General features: G+C 44.0%; 2 protein-coding genes across 3 annotated transcripts in view; both read right to left on the bottom strand.

Moving 5' to 3' along the window:
- LOC308403394 (NACHT, LRR and PYD domains-containing protein 12-like) overlaps positions 1–18,420 on the bottom strand; it is a 1,254,170-nt gene that overhangs the window by 856,209 nt on the left and 379,541 nt on the right. Inside the window, exon 5 of the mRNA XM_080892754.1 lies at positions 7,041–7,261. Within this exon, the coding sequence (XP_080748880.1) occupies positions 7,041–7,261 (221 nt within the window). The remainder of the gene's footprint in view (positions 1–7,040; positions 7,262–18,420) is intronic.
- LOC308403425 (NACHT, LRR and PYD domains-containing protein 12-like) overlaps positions 1–18,420 on the bottom strand; it is a 646,283-nt gene that overhangs the window by 254,646 nt on the left and 373,217 nt on the right. For both annotated transcript variants that reach the window (XM_080892827.1, XM_080892828.1), the window contains one exon: positions 1,493–1,687. In XM_080892827.1, the coding sequence (XP_080748953.1) occupies positions 1,493–1,687 (195 nt within the window). The remainder of the gene's footprint in view (positions 1–1,492; positions 1,688–18,420) is intronic.

The raw sequence follows: 18,420 nt of genomic DNA, 5'->3' as shown, positions 1-18,420 counted from the left end.
GATTGTAGCAACGGGCTGGTAGCTCTGAGAGTCCCACTGATGAGGTGTTTGTGTGGAAATCTCTTAGTGGGAGCAAAGAGAGAAAAAGCCCTGGTCCTGATGCTGTGGGAGGGAAATGATTGAAGTGTGCTGTGAGGAACTGACTGGGAGATTTTCACACATTTTCCAGTCCTCCTTGGAACAACAGGAAGTTCCCAGCATATGGAAACAAAGGTTAAGTGTCCTATGGCACTCAGTGATGATGGTGCTGTGGCCCCACCACCTCCACCTCTTTGTAAAGGAACTAACTGTAATCTGAAGCTTCAAATGGAAATAAGACTTCCTCCACTAGGTGGCAGTGTCTGATGAGAAAGTGTTAGTGGAGCTGGCCTGGAGTCAGAAACAGGAAGATGCAGGATTTGGGCTGAAATGGGGAAAAGTGGTTAGCACTAGTGCCTTAAAGCAAGAAGGTTGTAGGTTGAAGCTTGTTGGCCTTTCTGTGGAGGTTGGATGTTCTCCCACAGTCCAATGAAATGCTGCTTAGGTTCATTGGTGCTTCTAAATTGGCTGTAGGTGTGGATGTGAGAGAGTGCTTCTCTGTCTCTCTCTGTTGGCCCTGTGATGGACTGCTCACCTGTGCAGGTGGACCACGCCTCTTGCCCTATGACAGCTAGGGCACAGGCTCCAGCCCTGTGAGCCTAAGCTGAATAAACAGTTAGCAAAAATGATTCATAGATGGCCTGAAATCCCCCAGTTAGCAGTTTGGTAGATAGCTATGACATGCTAATCCCATCCAGCAGCTGTATTCTACCTGTAAGCTGATCCCTGCTGAGCCAAAGCACTTTTTCATATACAAATTACAACCTTTAATAGAAACCTATTGGTCAGCATCTTATTAGCCTGCTGTTAGCTTCATTCCACAGAAAACTGAGAGAAACTAACAGAGTTGATAAAGAATAAAGAGAAATGTGCTGATTTAAAGCCTTTGAAGTGCTTCAGATGATCTCTGTCCACTTCTGTCCACTCATTCATTCATGTAAGCTTTCTAATGCAGCTTTGATCTTCACAGTCTGCTTCATGAAACTCATTCTAACCCTGAATGTCAGAGTGTTCCTCCTTCTCTTTCCCATCATTCATGCTGGCAGTGGAGGAGATTTGGATGTTGGACTGTGTTTTGGATGATGTGTGTATGTTTGTGTTGGACTGCTGTCTGTAAAGCAAACGCACATTTTGCTTTGGATTTCAGTGTCAGACAGACTTTAAGGTGGAATGAAGAGTTTGAGAGTTTCACAGTGAATTATCCAGTGGAGGATTTTTCTTCTTCTTTGAAGGTTTGAAATGTGAACATTGTTCTGCTGCAGTCAATGGACTAAACCAGAGAAGAAGAAAACAGACTTTACCATGAAGATCCTCAGTGTGGATCAGTATAATATCAGCCTGATGTCTGCAGTTTAGTGTCAGCACAACTTTCACATCATATTCATCTCAGCACAACTAAAACATGCTGACTGACCTCAGAGTTTCAAGTCCACATCCTGGACTCTCCAGGAAACCACACAGATGCTTCACTCCTGAATCCTGCAGCTTGGTGTTAGTCGTCCACCAGGAGTCATTACTCAGGTCCAGCTCTCTCAGATGGGAGGGGTTGGACTTCAGTGCTGCTGCCAGATAATCACAGCTGATCTCTGACAAACCACAGTCCCACAATCTGTACAAAGAATAAAAGATGTAAGTTTATTAGACAAAGTGTGAGCTTGAAATCATTCAGTGTTTCATCATCTGTTCAGAGCTGAAGAAGGTTCAGAATGTAGAAGTTTAGAAAATGGAAACTCCAAACAGCTGAAGCCAACAGGAAGCAGCTTCAAACAAACACAACAAGAGAAAAAACTCTGTTTCACATTAAAGTCGTATATTTCTCATAAAAACAGGACAAAGACTTGAAAAAGTCGTGTTTTTCCTTCCAGGAACCACAAGGCTTCACTTTTAAAGGTGAAGTGTGAAAGAAATGGACATATTTGAAGTCCAACACCTTCTTCCAGTCACATTATTAAAGCAGACAAACTACAAGCTCATTTTCATTCCAACAAGTCATCTTCTGACCTGGACTAACAACACTGGTCTCTATGTGCAGCTGGCTGTGAGACCAGTGCTCAGGGAGCGTCTACAAAGTGCAACACTGAAAGAACATCACACACTCATTTGCTTCCATCATCCAACCTGAAGAGGAAACAGAGACGCCTCCCCTTCAAAGTAAAAGCTGCTCCTTTTGGACACAGTATCAAAGAAAGTCTACAGTATAACATAGAAAAGACAGAACAAAGTTTTGGTTGTTTTTAAATTGTGCAGAAATGAAACTACACTAAGCTCAATTATGTGACAGACATTTCATCCCATGTCAGTTTGGCCTCATCCTGGGCCGGATTATCCAGCACACACTCTGACCACAGGCCCAGGGGCCACGCACAGCTGGGCTCCATCCAAGAGACAGGAAACAAACCAACACAATAATAAAAAGCACCATGTGATCTTCTTACATCTTCAAGACAAACATAGTAAAAACATGAGCACATTTGTTTCCTGATAAAATGATGTGACAGGTAGAACAGAGTAAAGTGGTGGTGTTACAGCCTTTCTCCCCTCTGCTGCCGAGGCTGTTAGTCTCTCCCAAGCTCAGCTACAGGACTTCCAAATGAATGAAAGCAGCAGAAGTGGCTTTACAAATGAAAGAGGAAGAGGAGAAGAAGAGGAGAGGGAGGCCACCCTGACCATCACTCCAGCTGAAAACATCACACTTCCATTAAAGTTGGTGAGAAAATGTTGAGCAGGATGAGCTGCTGGCTAATCTGGAGGCTGTAGCAGCAGCTCACAGTCACAGTGGATTTCCACTCATGAAAAAGCTCTGGCTGCTTCATTTCTCATCTCATATCAGAGACTTTAAAGCTTCACTGAAGCTGTACTGTGAAGCTTCCATATCCCAGTGAGGCCTCCATAATGATTTCAGCTGTTCTGTACACACACTGTGTGCCCTGTATGGCTCAAAGTCTCTGCAGCCTGTTTTTATCTGCTATCATCAGATCTTCATCATCCTCATTCACATCCCTCACACACTCTACAGCCTCATCAGCACTGACTTCATCTTCACTGACTGATGGAGCACAACATGAACCTGTGGAGGCTGAAACACTGTCCTGTCAAACATTTCCCCGTCACCACTCCACTTCTGTCAGCCTTTAAATGAACCCTGCTCAAGTCTGTCACTTCTGTTTGGAGCCAAAAGGAAAAACTGTTGTTCAGTCGTTTGGAAAGACAACATTTCTGAAAGCACTCAAACTTCTTCACATTTGTCTTCAGACACATCCTGAACATTTAGGAACTAAAGAAAGTTTCAAACATCAATCAAAGACCTGAAATATAGAAAAACAACAACAGCCGCAGTCAGTGAACTCACCTCAGAGTCTCCAGTCCACAGTTTGGACTCTCCAGTCCAGCACACAGAAGCTTCACTGCTGAATCCTGTAGCTTGTTCCAACTCATGTCCAGCTCTGTCAGATGGGAGGGGTTGGACTTCAGAGCTGAGGCCACAACTTCACAGTGAGACTCTGAGAGTCGACACTCAGTCAGTCTGTGATGATAGAAAATATAAAAAGTGTTATTATAAAAGCAGAAAATCTGCATTATAAACACAGACTGAATGTATATGAAGACAAAACAGAGTGAGGTCATAATCTGATGAATCTGCTCTTCAAATCTGTGCTTCAGCTCCTCTTACTGTGTTTGACATGACACAACGATTGAGTCTCTCTCAGACCTGCAGACTTTTAATGAGAATCTTTGTTTGGCTTTAATCTGCAGATGAAGGAGGAAGACGGTGTCACATTTAGGCTTCCATAATGTCCACACTCTGTCACTGAGATCTGATCCAGAGTCAGAGTGAAGACACACATTTGGACTGTTTCCTGTTTTGACTCCAGAACATTTTGAATGAGTTCAGCTCAGTGAAGAGTTCCAGCTGGAAAGATGATCTCTGTTCGCTACCTGCTGTCAGGTACGACTGTTCACGTCCACACGCAGGAAAAACCTGCTGACTGTTACCAAACGGAGCAGAAATCTCATCACTGGACAATAATGATGAATGAACTCAGAGCTGCTGATATCAGATCTGATTTCAGGGGAACTAAACACAGAAATGATTGGCTCATTTTAGCTTTCTGAGCCATTATCTGCTGCTGTGTCGCTAGTTGGCAGAAAATGATTTGTATTCCTGTTCAGGGCTTCAGTGTTTATGAGTCCAGATCCAGGTGACAGCAAGTCAAAATGATGTTACCTGTCTGTGTCCAGCAGCAGCCTGTATTCACTTTGAATATTGTTATAACCTGACATGGATCAGTTTGTCTTTGATTGGTTTGTAAATGTCACTGTTTCCATTGGACCTGAGTGACGTACAAAGACAGAGAGGGAGAGAAAGGAGAGAGAGGATGGAGACAGCAAAGAGAGAGCAAACACAAACAGGTGAGAGTGGACAGGTGACCAAGGTCAGCAACCAATCAGAAAGCTTCTGTTTGACCCACAGTCACTGATGATGACTGCACATAACCAAGCAGTGTGTTACTCTGATATCAAATATGGATCCTGCTCTTATAATAATGATCATCAGATGATATTATTGTGTTATTTTGTAGCTGAATACGATGTTTGTGTGATTATCAGTGAAAGAAGCAGTGAGGAGGATGGAGAGAGAGAGAGGACAGAGGGTGAAGTTAGAAACACTAAAAGGATTTTTAATGGATTTCATGAATGATTTGAGTGATTTCCAGCAGGACACTTAAACATGTCAGTGGACGTCCTAAAGAACATATTCACTGATATGAAACGTGTCATTGAACAGGATTAATATCAGTGGAAACATGGTGGAAACAGCTGTGACTGCATGGATGTGACACACTTCAAATCTGTTCTCCACTCTTGGATTTGGGATCCATGGAGCTGCTGCTGAGTCTGTACAATAAAGGAATGGTGTGGAAGGTTGCAGCGTACGGACACAAACACTTTGTGGTTACAATCTGATTTTATTTTCAACATTAAACTACTAACCTACACTGATCAATGATGTTAATGATCACATCTGGACTCACCCAGCCTTTCTGCAGTTCCTCACAGCTGGAATCAGTCTCTGCCGTCCCCGCTTTGATGTGTTGTACTTCTGCAGGTCCAACTCATCCAGAACCTCCTCTGACATCTGCAGCATGAAGGCCAGAGCTGAGCACTGGATCTCAGAGAGTTCCTTCTCTGATCTGTTCTCTGACTTCAGGAACTCTTGGATCTCCTGATGTACTGAGAGGTGGTTCATCTCCATCAGACAGTGGAAGATGTTGATGCTTCTGTCAGGAGAGATTTTATCACTTTTCATCTTCTTCAGGTTGTTGATGACTCTCTGGATGGTTTCTGGACTGATCTCTGTCTGACCCAGCAGACCTACTAAGAGTCTCTGGTTGGACTCCAGACAGAGGCCATGAAGTAAGCGAACAAACAGGTCCAGGTGGCCATTTTTACTCTGGAGGGATTTAGACATGACTCGTTTAAGGAAATCATCCAGAGAGGACTCTTTATATTTATTCCCAAAGAAGTTCTTCAGCACCTCTGTCTTCCTGTTGGTGTGACATTGGAACATGTAGACTGCAGCCAGAAACTCCTGAATGCTCAGATGAACAAAGCAGTAGACTGGTTTCTGGAAGATCACACACTCTCTTTTGAAGATCTCTGTACAAACTCCTGAGTACACCGAGGCCTCTGTCACATCCAGACCACACTGCTCCAGGTCCTCTTGGTAGAACATGATGTTTCCTTTCTCCAGATGTTCAAACGCCAGCCTCCCCAGCTTCAGAAGAACTTCCCTGTCAGCCTCCGTCAGCTCCTGTGGACTCGTCTCACGTCCCTCATGGTACTTGTTCTTCTTCCTCTTTGTCTGAACCAGCAGGAAGTGTGAGTACATGTCAGTCAGGGTCTTGGGCAGCTCTCCTCTCTGCTCTGTAGTCAACATGTGCTCCAGAACTGTAGCAGTGATCCAGCAGAAGACTGGGATACTACACATGATGTGGAGGCTCCTGGATGTCTTCATGTGGGAGATGATTCTGCTGGACAGCTCTTCATCACTGAATCTCCTCCTGAAGTACTCCTCCTTCTGGGCGTCAGTGAAGCCTCGTACTTCTGTTAGCCTGTCAACGCATGTAGGAGGGATCTGATTGGCTGCTGCAGGTCGGGAAGTTATCCAGACGAGAGCCGAGGGAAGCAGATTCCCCTGGATGAGGTTTGTCAGCAGCTGGCTGACTGATGACTTCTGTGTGACATCAGACAGCAGCTTCCTGTTGGTGAAATCCAATGAAAGTCTGCTTTCATCCAGGCCGTCAAAGATGAACAAAAGCTGAGAGACAGCCAGCTTCTCTGCTGTGACCTTCTGTAATGTTGGATGGAAAACATGGAGCAGCTCCAGAAGACTGTACTGCTCATCTCTGATCAGGTTCAGCTCCCTGAATGAAAGCAGAACCACCACACTGACATGTTGGTTCTCCAAGCCCTCTGCCCAGTCCAGAGTGAACTTCTGCACTGAGAAGGTTTTTCCAACACCAGCCACGCCGTTGGTCAGAACCACTCTGATGATTCTCTGTTGGTCAGGTAAGGCTTTAAAGATGTCCTGGCACCTGATTGGAGCGTCATGGAGGGCGTCCATCTTGGAAGCTGTCTCCAGCTGCCTCACCTCATGTTGGGAATGAACCTCTTCACTCTGTCCCTCTGTGATGTAGAGCTCAGTGTAGATCCTGTTGAGGAGGGTTCTACTTCCTGTTTCATCACTTCCTTCAGTCACACGTTCACATCTCCTCCTCAGACTGATCTTATGTTCATCTAAAACCTCCTGCAGACCAACATCTGCTGAAAGAAAGAAAAACAATGAGACTAAAGAGAAAGAAAAGTCTTCAATGTCTGAACAACACAAGAAGTCCAGTTTTCAGAAATGAGTCCATCAGCAGACAGATGTTCAGTCTTACTTTGTACACAGCTGCTCTGACTGGCTGTCTGCAGTCCAGCTCTGCTTCTGGATCTTTCTCCACACTGGGGACAGGAGGAGTCTCCTGATGAAGCAGACTGGTCCCAGTATGAGGAGATGCACTGTCTGCAGAACCAGTGTCCACAGCTGGTAGAGACTGGATCCTTCAGGACGTCCTGACACAAAGCACAGCAGGACAGCTGCTCCTCCTCACAAACACCACTCCTCTTCCTCCTCCTCTCTCTGTGAACACATTTCTTTATCACTAAAAACATTTACTGTCAGTGAAAAACATCCAGATGTGACCAAACTGCAGTTCCTCACAGTTCCTTTGATTTCATCAACACTAATGAGCTGCTCTTCCTGTCTGCCTGTCTCATTAAACACTGAGCGATGAATACAAACTCAACACTTCCTGCAGACTTCCTGACTTCACAATAAGAGCTTTCCATCAGAGAGAGACAGTTATGACTTTCACTGTTTTACAGCCGCTGTGTGCAGATTATCTGGGTCAGTTCACTCTGAAGCAGCTTAGAAGTGTCCGTGTAGAGCCGTGGTCTGACACACAGAGAATTCTGATTTTCTCTATTTAAACAAACATGATGAAGATGAGCAGGTTTCTCTTCTACTATAAACTCTGTGTCTCTCTGGCTTGCTCATGATGGCTTTTCAGGTTTTATGTTTTGCTCTCTCCTGCTATGGTTTTGCCTGCCTGGGTGGAGCTTGTAATGGCCTCTCGCTCTTGGTCCACCCAGCTATGATGATTACACCACCTGTTGCTGATTCACCTGGGCTTACCGGTAACCATTTAACGCTGTGGCATGGAGCAGTTTGTCGCTGGGACATTGACCCTCCTGTGTTCATGATCTCAGTTCTTTGCTAAGAAATCTCTCTCTAAATTCACCAGCTGGGTTAACTTTGTGTTTACTTTGAGTGTATATTTCCCTGGACCTGGTTACAGACGCTTACCTGTGACTCCCGTGTGTGGCTGTGTGAGTGCAGAGCAGGACAAGAGTGACTGAAGAGGAGTGAGAGTGGACTCCCTTCCCTCTTTTCCCTGGAGCCCTGGACCCCCTCCCCAACTCACTGTACATATATAGAGCACTGTGGTTCACCCCTTTGGTAAATAAACTGTCACCTTTTTGTTTGTCAGAACTCAGTCTGTGCTTGAGTTCCTCTGTTAGCCATGACATTTTGTTGGTTCTCTCTCTTCAGGTCCCTGTAAGTGTTTGATCTAAAACATTATATTTATTCTGCTTTGATTGTTTTGTGTGCTGAGGGACATTGTTGCACGATCCACTTTTTCTTATCACTCAAATATCCTGATACTTTCAGAAAGTTGGAGAGCTCTCCTGGCTTGCTTAGTCTTTGCTCTGTACTGCAGTACTTGCATTGGTTTCACTGGACAAGTCTGCATGTGAATCTACAACTGATCTGACATTGTGGCACAACCACAGTAAACAAACACTACGAGCACCTTGTTTCATGTGCAGTGGCTTTCTTCTCATTCTGTTACTGAACACTGTATGTATGAAAAGCCTCTCACTGCCAGCATCCTTCCAGCCCCACGACAACAAGACCAACTCACATCTTCACAACACCAAGAATTTTTCCCCTTTTCTTTGGAGAAACTGAGAAGCCAATAGGATTGTAGCTCAAACTTGCCCACAGTCCTGCTTCATCACTGCTCACTCCTACCTGTGTTGGTGCTCAGTGGACAGTCATTAGGGTTGCCAACTCCCTGAAAAATAAATAAGGGACACCTCGTGGCCAGGGCCGGGCAACCTAGTTGTCTTCACCCTTCCCAGTGTGGTAGCTCTTTTTTGTGTGTGTGAAATTATTTTTTAACCATTTGACTTGAATTTGATTTAAGCAGATGCATATTCTTTGTGATATGACCATATGGGAAACAAATGATCATTTAGCCATCTATTTTTAGCTCAAAATGACAACATTAACACAGTAAAACAGGTCTCTTTCTTAAACAGAAGCCTGTCATGCTTAACTTTTGAGAATAAAAGTAAATCTTTCTTTAAAAGAACTCTGTCCTGCTTAACTTAAAATTATATAAATTAATAGAAAGCAATAGAACGAAAAATATTCTTGTAACAGTGCACATATAGTGTATTTAGTACAATTGGCTTCAGCTGAGGTATTATTTCAGCTTTTCTAAAGCTAATCAGCTGCTCCTGTTTGTAAACCCGCTTGTTCCCATGATTACGCATCATAACTCATCATCATTATTCATCTATGTATTACTTTTATGTATTAGTGATCTATTTGTTGTAATCATCTATCCTTGCAGTAATAAATTATATTATCACACTTCTGGCCACATAGCGCTGATATTCACTGCACATGCCCATATTAACCTTAACCAGAGGGTTTAAAAAAACAAACCAGTGTTTACATACCATATCTGCTTCTGCCGTGGCCTGGTGGACAAGAAATTGTTTAAGGGTTCCCCGAGCTTTCACTCCCCTCATGTTCTTCATGTGCCCACCATTAGAAGCATGCCTATGGAAAAAGTGCGCCGGCACACAGTGCAGTGCGCTTTATAGGTGTTATGGTGACCTTTTCCAGCCAGGTGTTTCCCTTTTCCCATTCCTCCCTGTGCTTTTGCAGCCTTTTTTTCTTTCTCTGAGCGAACAAACATTGCTGCTCTAATGCTGGGCTCACACTGTGCGATCTTTGGCCCATTTTGAGACGATTTTTGAGTCGTGCGACCGATTTGGTGATCGGCCCGATTTTGGCCTTCATCGTGCATCGTGTAGTATACGTGGGGTAACGAGAAGCGATTAACACCTCGAGCAGCTCCCGATCATCAATCGCTCGTGAGCCGCTCACACTGCTCACGCGCAAACACGTAAACGTCGGTGAAAAAGACGGAGCAGCACGGCTGTGCAGCGTGTGATCTGGACACAAGCGATGGAGGCACAACTTGTAGAACTTTGGAAAGCTCATCCGAGCCTTTTCGATGTGGCATCACAAAATTATCACGACCACAACAACCGTGAAAATAGTTGGATTTACACTGCTGCTCATTCACAGCTGCCTGATCAGTGTTTTTCATTAGCAATTTAGCAAAGTTGATTGTGGTGGTTTGTGTGTCTGTGTGAGTGAAAGACAGAGAGGGAGAGCGACAGATTTTCTGTCATAACCTTCATGTTATGGAGGCACAGTGTGAGCACTCGGGTCGCATCAGAGCATCGGGCGGTATAGTGTGAGACCTGCATCGTGACCTACGAACTTATAACCCCTGCGAACCAATCGTGCAGTTTGAGCAGGAGCTGAATAACGTGACTGAAAAAATCGCACAGTGTCTGCCCAGCTTTAGGTGTACTGTCGTCCGAGACTTGCACCGCAGTGTCGGCGTTTGTTTCCCTGTTGGCCATGCTTCTTGTTGTGGTCATCTGTTGTCTTCCGGTATTTTCTCCGCAAGCGACCTTTCCTCGACCAATGAGATGAGCGGTAATCTGAATTGTCATTCTCGAATTGTCATAAGTGTGCTGTCAGCTCATTGGTCACAAAGCAGGAGAGGGGCTGGGAATTATGTTTTCAAACAAAGCGTTAATTCCATTAACATTTATAGACTACTTTTGATTCTCACTGTATTACGGGACAAAGTGCATCCCTTATTAGCTCAATACGGGACGTGTGCTTTTGTTTCTAAATACGGGACGATTCCGTTTTTTAAGGGACGGTTGGCAACCCTAACAGTCATAGCCTGCTGCTAGCATGAATGCTAAACGTACTGCTGTGGATGATCAGCAGAAAAAGATGTGGTCAGTTTGACTGTTTGCTGTCTGTATTCAAAGTGCATTCGGGGCTTTAGCTGACAGCTCTTTGTGCTAACAAACAAAACTCTCTTAGTTTAAGCCAGCAGACTTTACCAAACACAAAGCCTGCTGCTGCCTCCATGGGTTAGCTTGTGTGACTGGTGTTTACACCAATGAAATCTAAATCACACTAATGTGTCCTCCAAGGTGTTTGGTGGGAGCACTGAGTGAAACATAAGAGCTCTGGTTAAGCCTCATCAGCTGGATAGGCTGTCCACCCTAGTCCAGGCTTTAACTCAAATCTCTGATTGGCTTTCTAACAATTACCTTGTTAGAACAAGACAGAGACCATGATCATAGCTCCTCCTGATCTATATTCTAAAATCAGTCAAGTTGTTGCCCCTTTCTGTTCTTCTGCTAAGCCAAATATTCGAAATCTTGGAATAATATTTGACTCTTCTTTGGGCCTTGACTCACATGTAAAGTCTCTGTCTCGTTCCTGTTTCTTTCATTTAAGGAATATTTCTAAACTGCGACATATGGTCTCCTTAGCTGAACTGGAAAAAATTGTCCATGCATTTGTGTCATCGCGTTTAGATTATTGTAATTCCCTGTTTACCAGCTTGGATAAATCATCTCTTTCTCGCCTCCAAGCTGTACAAAACGCAGCAGCCAGACTACTAACTCGCTCTACCCAGCGAGCTCACATCACTCCTATTTTATGTTCTTTACATTGGCTCCCAATAGATTTTAGAATTCGTTTTAAATGATTGTTTTAACGTACAGAGCACTAAATGGCCCCAGATTATTTATCCAAGCTTCTCACTAAATACACTGCTGCTCGCTGTCTCCGCTCACAGACTCAGAGTTTGTTGGTTGCTCCCAGAACACGTCTGAAGACGAAAGGGGGCGGAGCCTTTCAGTCTGTGGCACCAAGGCTGTGGAACAGTCTACCTCTACAACTACGTTTGGTTGACTCTGTGGAATCCTTTAAAAAACAGTTAAAAACTTTACTGTTTAAACAAGCTTTCTGTTGACCAATGCTGTTTACATTTTGATATTTTTAATTTACATTTAAACTCTATATTGTGTATATTGTGCATTTTGCTATTTATCGTACTGTTTCTTTTAATCTCTGTGTGCAGCACTTTGTGACTACCTGTCTATGAAAAGCGCTTAATAAATAAACTTTACTTACTTACTAAAATAACAAACAGGGCTGTGAGAGCAACTGAAGTGATAAAAATACTGTTTAAAGATAAAACACACTTTTAGTTCCACAGGGTTCAGTGCTAGGACCAATTCTGTTTACATTATACATGCTTCCCTTAGGCAGCATCATTAGAAGACATAGCATACATTTTCACTGCTATGCTGATGACACCCAGCTCTATCTGTCCATGAAGCCAGATAACACACACCAATTAGTTAAACTGCAGGAATGTCTTAAAGACATAAAGACCTGGATGGCCGCTAACTTTCTGCTTCTTAATTCAGATAAAACTGAGGTTATTGTACTCGGCCCTGAAAATCTTAGAAATATGGTATCTAACCAGATTCTTATTCTGGATGGCATTACCTTGGCCTCCAGTAACGCTGTGAGGAACCTTGGAGTCATTTTTGACCAGGACATGTCCTTCAACGCTCATATTAAACAAATATGTAAGACTGCTTTCTTCCATTTGCGCAACATCTCTAAAATTAGAAATATCCTGTCTCAGAGTGACGCTGAAAAACTAGTTCATGCATTTATTACTTCCAGGCTGGACTACTGTAATTCATTATTATCAGGATGTCCAAAAAACTCGCTGAAAAGCCTTCAACTAATCCAAAATGCTGCAGCAAGAGTCCTGACAAGGACTAGAAAGAGAGAGCAGATTTCTCCTGTTTTGGCTTCCCTTCATTGGCTTCCTGTTAAGTCCAGAATTGAATTCAAAATCCTGCTCCTCACATACAAGGTCTTAAATAATCAGGCCCCATCTTATCTTAATGACCTTGTAGTACCATATCACCCTATTAGAGCACTTCGCTCTCGCTCTGCAGGCCTACTTGTTGTTCCTAGAGTATTTAAAAGTAGAATGGGAGGGAGAGCCTTCAGTTTTCAGGCCCCTCTTCTGTGGAACCAGCTTCCAGTTTGGATTCGGGAGACAGACACTATCTCTACTTTTAAGATTATGCTTAAAACTTTCCTTTTTGCTAAAGCATATAGTTAGGGCTGGACCAGGTGACCCTGAATCCTCCCTTAGTTATGCTGCAATAGATGTAGGCTGCCGGGGGATTCCCATGATGCATTGAGTTTTTCTTTTCCAGTCACCTTTCTCACTCACTATGTATTAATAGACCTCTCTGCATTGAATCATACCTGTTATTAACCTCTGTCTCTCTTCCACAGCATGTCTTTTATCCTGTCTTCCTTCTCTCACCCCAACCGGTCGCAGCAGATGGCCGCCCCTCCCTGAGCCTGGTTCTGCCGGAGGTTTCTTCCTGTTAAAAGGGAGTTTTTCCTTCCCACTGTCGCCAAAGTGCTTGCTCATAGGGGGTCATATGATTGTTGGGTTTTTCTCTGTATCTATTGTTAAGATTCAATATTGAGGAAGGGTACAAGAGGTGATCGAAGAATAACCACACCGATCCGGCCGGGTGAAGTCAAACGATGATTTTAATGAATACACGCGTGGGAAGACAACTCTGTACGCAGACAGGAAGTAGTCTTCGACTTAATCAAAGCATGAACAGATATTTTATAGCATCAGGGTTTGTTTACTGACGCCCCTTCATGCGTCACAGATACATTTTATACATAGATCAGATCAACATCATCATGACTTTTCACCCAGAAAATCATCTTCTATTTTCATGGCTAGCCCTTCCTGTCTACCTTTCAGTTCTTGTCTTGTTCCTCTTTCTTGCCGAGACACCAAGAAACGGTTCCTCTTTTACCAAGACAATTTTGCAGTTACAGCCAAACATAACTAACCTCTCCTCTAAATAAATCTAACTTAAAGTGTGTGTGTGTGTGTGTGTGTTGACCTCACATGCTCTTTGTGTCACCTCTTCACCTACTGTCTGTGTCTCGTCCTCAAATGCTCTTTCTCAATTCACCTGTTGCACTTCTGACCTTTTACCAGACCAGAAGCTCACTGAGACTATGTGTATGTCTTCTACTAAATAAATGTTTTAATCAAGAACCTCTACTAAAACCTTAATATAAAATGACCTGATATAAGTGTTTTGTAAGCATGTATTGCGATTCCTTCTATGGCTCCAAGTCACTTGCACAATAGATTGTCCGAACATCGCGCCGAACAAAGCTTCCGACCCCCAATTAATTGACCGAGCTCCAACTCTTTAATAAGCACAGATATGCATTGTGTATAAAATAGTCATAGCTGCTTAAGGCCTTCTTAAAGCTATCTGTTACATTGTTAAAGCCTCGTCTTAGCCTGCGGCTCAAAATAACTTCCTGCTTTCACTTCTGCATACAACTTCCTGTCAGCCTGCAACTCAGTCTTTCTGAAAGAGACACTGTTTAAACCTTGGAATGCAATATCCATGCTGCAGATTATATTATTAATGCAATGACAATTATTTAACAATAGCAGTAAAATAATTTCCCTCCTCGACACTCCCTCTTTTGACCTCTGGAACACCAGAGGTCACAATACATTGTGTCCTCACGCAGACCCTTCTCTGGTGGTCTCGAACCTCGAGATCTCCAGGATCCTCGCCCCTCCTGTGGTCGCCGAGATCGATCTTCTGCAAAGGAAACAAAACACCTTTTCTTGCATCTCCCTAACTTATCCTATCTGGGACTCTTTAATCAAAAGCCTGATCCTAATTATCTTCTTAACTTATTGACTTGTATTTATGTATACTCTTCAACGTTACTCATCCCTTTAGAACTCTTTAAGCCCTGCTTTCACGTCCGGTTGCTCGCTCTACTTTCCCTTATCTGATCATCAACATCCTGTGCACAAGTTGTCGCTGCTGCAAGTTAATCTACTCCAAAAGAAAACAACCACTTTAATCAATTAAGTTTAAGCATATAAGCAATTACTCCTGTATACATTTCATCATAGCTAAATGCTGCCTTGAAACAACTCCTATGTGTTAACACTAACTTCATTTTAAAACCTCACATTTCCTATGTTATCACCTGTTTTGGTATAACCTTTTTATTTCATTTTGCTCCCTTTAATGTAACAATACCTTCTAATTCTAATGTATCAGACTTAACCAAAATATATGCTTTCCTTCCTCTTTGGTCCTTCTTTAAGTTCAGTTAAAAGCTAAATGAATTTAGGGCCTTTTGCCTGGAATCAATACTGTCATGTGTGTTTCTTAACTCTGTGTCTGTAAGCGTGTGCAATCCTTCATGAACTCATATTATCCTCACAGTAGATTGGCTAATCATAGCGCTAGCCAAAGGCTCGTGACCCTCCAGAGACAAATTTGAGCCACAACTCCTTTAAAAGCACAAAATGCAATATGTATAAAATAGTTATAACTGCACCTGAAATACAAAGTTAACATCATCATAAACATCTTATGGTCATCAAAGCAATGGGCAGGGCTGCGACCCAATTTAGCCCTGTCTGCGCACAAATTTTAGCCAACTTGTTTTTCAAATTTAGGTTCATCCTCTCTATGCTTCGGGCCATCCAGTCAGAACATCCACACACACCAACAAATACCTCACCCCACCTGGGCCTGTATCAATCATGTCGGTATAATCAATCACGACCTCTTCTCCTGGCCTTCCTGGCATGAGAAACTTACCAGCTTCAGGTTTTACTGCTGGCTTTGGGTTGTGTGCCCCACAAATTAGGCGCGTTCTGGCCTTTTCCAGTATCATCCTTCTCAAATCAGGATGCCACCATCGGCACAAATTTCTCTCCATCTGTTTCACTCCCACGTGACCAAGCCCGTGAGCCTCATTCACCTTTTGTTCCGCCATTTTGGCCGTTAAAGCGGGACGCCCATCTGGCCCCCTCCACAAACCGCCATCTTGCCAGGCTCCTTTGTTTTCCCACACCCCCTTTTCCTCTGGGGATGTCTCCTCCTGAGCCTGTCTAACTTCTTCCATGCTGTTAGTGCTAACCTCCTCTTCTGGGGTTACCTGCACCAGTTGTCTCTGTCCTTTGTAGCCCGCTGCTTCCTTTGCGGCTTCGTCAGCTTTCTGATTTCCTCTTGCCACCATACTGTCTGCTTGTGAGTGGCCTTTGCATTTTATAATACTTACCTCGTCTGGGTCCTCCAGGGCCTTTTTGTGACAGATGGGTGCATTAGTGGCCGTTCTGAACCCGGCTCTCTTCCACTGAGCCAGTTCCACATGAGCTGCTCCAAACGCATATGCTGAGTCAGTGTAGATGTTCACTCTCATGTTTTTAGCCAACCTCAGGGCTCGAGTTAGGGCTATCACTTCAGCTCTCTGGGCCGACTGTTGTCCCTCAATTTTTCCTGCTTCTTTCACCTGAAACTCAGTTCCTACTCTACAGACTACTGCATAGCCCGCTTTCAATCCTTCTTCATCTCTGTGGCAGCATCCATCTGTGAACCAATCCTCAGCTCCAAGTATGGGCTCTGCCTTTAGGTCTTCCCTGATTTTTCCTTCAACTTGGGCTTTCTTAATACAGTCATGTGGTTCTCCTGACCCCATTAGGTCTGCCATATTTATTCCTTCATGTGTGAATATCAGATTTGGCGCCTCTAAAATTTTGCTGAACCTTTGTTGCGTCAATGGAGTCATTGTGAATGCCTGTGAGTTCACATAGGCCACTACACTGTGTGTAGTAAGCACTTTCAGTGGGTGTTCCCTCACTATATGTGCTGTTTTCTGAATTATCTTTGCTACTCCTGCTGCGTGTTGTGTGCATGTGGGATGCCTTGCTTCTGTTGAATTTAATCTTATGCTAACATACATAAGTACATCCCTACCTCCCCCTTTTTTCTGAAACAACACACCATTCACAACTCCCTTTGTTTCTGAAACATCAAGATAAAATGCCTCATCATAGTTAGGTGTGGCCAGATCTGTGGCTCTTGACAAATCCTGTTTTAGTGAAATGAACGCTGTCTCTGTGTCCGGCGTCCAAGGCAATTCAGCCTTCAGATTTCGAACACCAACTTTCTTGATCAGGTCCCTTAAAGGGGCCGTTTTACCCGCATAGTTCGGAATGAACTGCCTGCTGTAACCTGTCAAGCCAAGAAAGGAAAGCAACTCCTTCACAGTTCTTGGTTTTGGATGTGTCAGAATTTGGTCTCTGTGTGTGTTCATTAACCCCACTGATCTGTGTGCGATCACCCGGCCCAGGAATGTTACCTCTGGCCGGACCAACTGCAGTTTTTCTTTGCTCACTTTGAAGCCACACTCCGCCAATTTGTTCAACACCACGAGCGATGCTGCCGTACAGGCCGCTGCTGACGGGGCTGCAATAAGAAGATCATCAACATACTGTATTAATGTACAGCCCCCTGGCAGTTGACATGGGGACAATGCCTCTTTCAACACCTGATTAAAAATTCCTGGTGAGAGTGCAAAGCCTTGTGGTAGGCGTGTGTACCTAAATTTGCGGCCTCTGTATGTGAATGAGAAAATGTCTCTGAGTGACTCGTGCAGTGGGAGACAAAAGAATGCATTCGCTAAGTCAATACATGTGAACCACTCTTGGTCTTCAGTTTTGTGCTTCTATTATGGTCTGTTAAATGGTATGTCAGACTTCAGCTGGAACAGGACAGGCGAACAGTTAGCTAGACCTACATCTGTGGGCCCTGCGGACCACAAAGTACCAGGCAATTTTGAGAGCTCAGCTACTGCATCAGGATGATCCATTCTTTCCCTGCCATGTATTCTGGAGATTTCTTTATGTTCTAAGATCACTGCATCGTTGGACAAACAAGTTATGCGATATATTTTACATTTTGGTGCATACCAAACATTTGGAATTTGGGTGCTTTGCCAGCATGCGTTGTCCAGCGCCCGCTTGACCATTGGTCCCAGATCTCTTGGCCCATGACCCTCGTGGACCGCCAATGTAATGTGAGGGGCTGAATCCTCTCCCACATTGTACCAAGGCAGTTGTTCATCAGTAAATTTCACAGCCGCGGCCACACCTTCTGGTCCAACATAAATGTTATGTGTTTGCACATTCCACATCTGTCCCTCAAGATCAGACTGGAACTGTTCCCGATAGATATCATTATCTTCCCTATCATAAAAGAGTGTAACGTGGAAAGGATCTCGCGGGGGGGAATAGACGGCCAGGCTCATTATCCAGGGTTTCCACAGCTGATAATGTCTCAGAATGCCTTCTTCCACTAGCCTCCCCCAGTAGATTTCGGCAGTGGGTTGTTCAGAGTTCTGGACTAAATATTGAGTCTTTGAAGGTGATCCCAGTTTCACAAGCAGGTCCCTGCCCATGAGATTTTCCAGGCACCTGTGAGGACACCACATATTGGTGCTTCAAAGTCTGTTTTCCCAGCTTTGTCAATGCTGGATCATCATCATTGACAGCATAGGTTCTGCCGTCCCCACGCTGTTCAGTTTCTCCGGGCTCCATCAGTATTGCTCCCCCTCCCAGCCCCAGTCGGCTACTGGGTACTGGGGGCTGGTGCTGCATTCGG

This window comes from Rhamphochromis sp. 'chilingali', assembly GCF_963969265.1.
Source record: "Rhamphochromis sp. 'chilingali' genome assembly, chromosome: 1".
Classification (NCBI taxonomy): domain Eukaryota; kingdom Metazoa; phylum Chordata; class Actinopteri; order Cichliformes; family Cichlidae; genus Rhamphochromis; species Rhamphochromis sp. 'chilingali'.
Note: the sequence above shows the minus strand (reverse complement) of the source record. Positions and strands in the feature narration are given on the sequence as shown.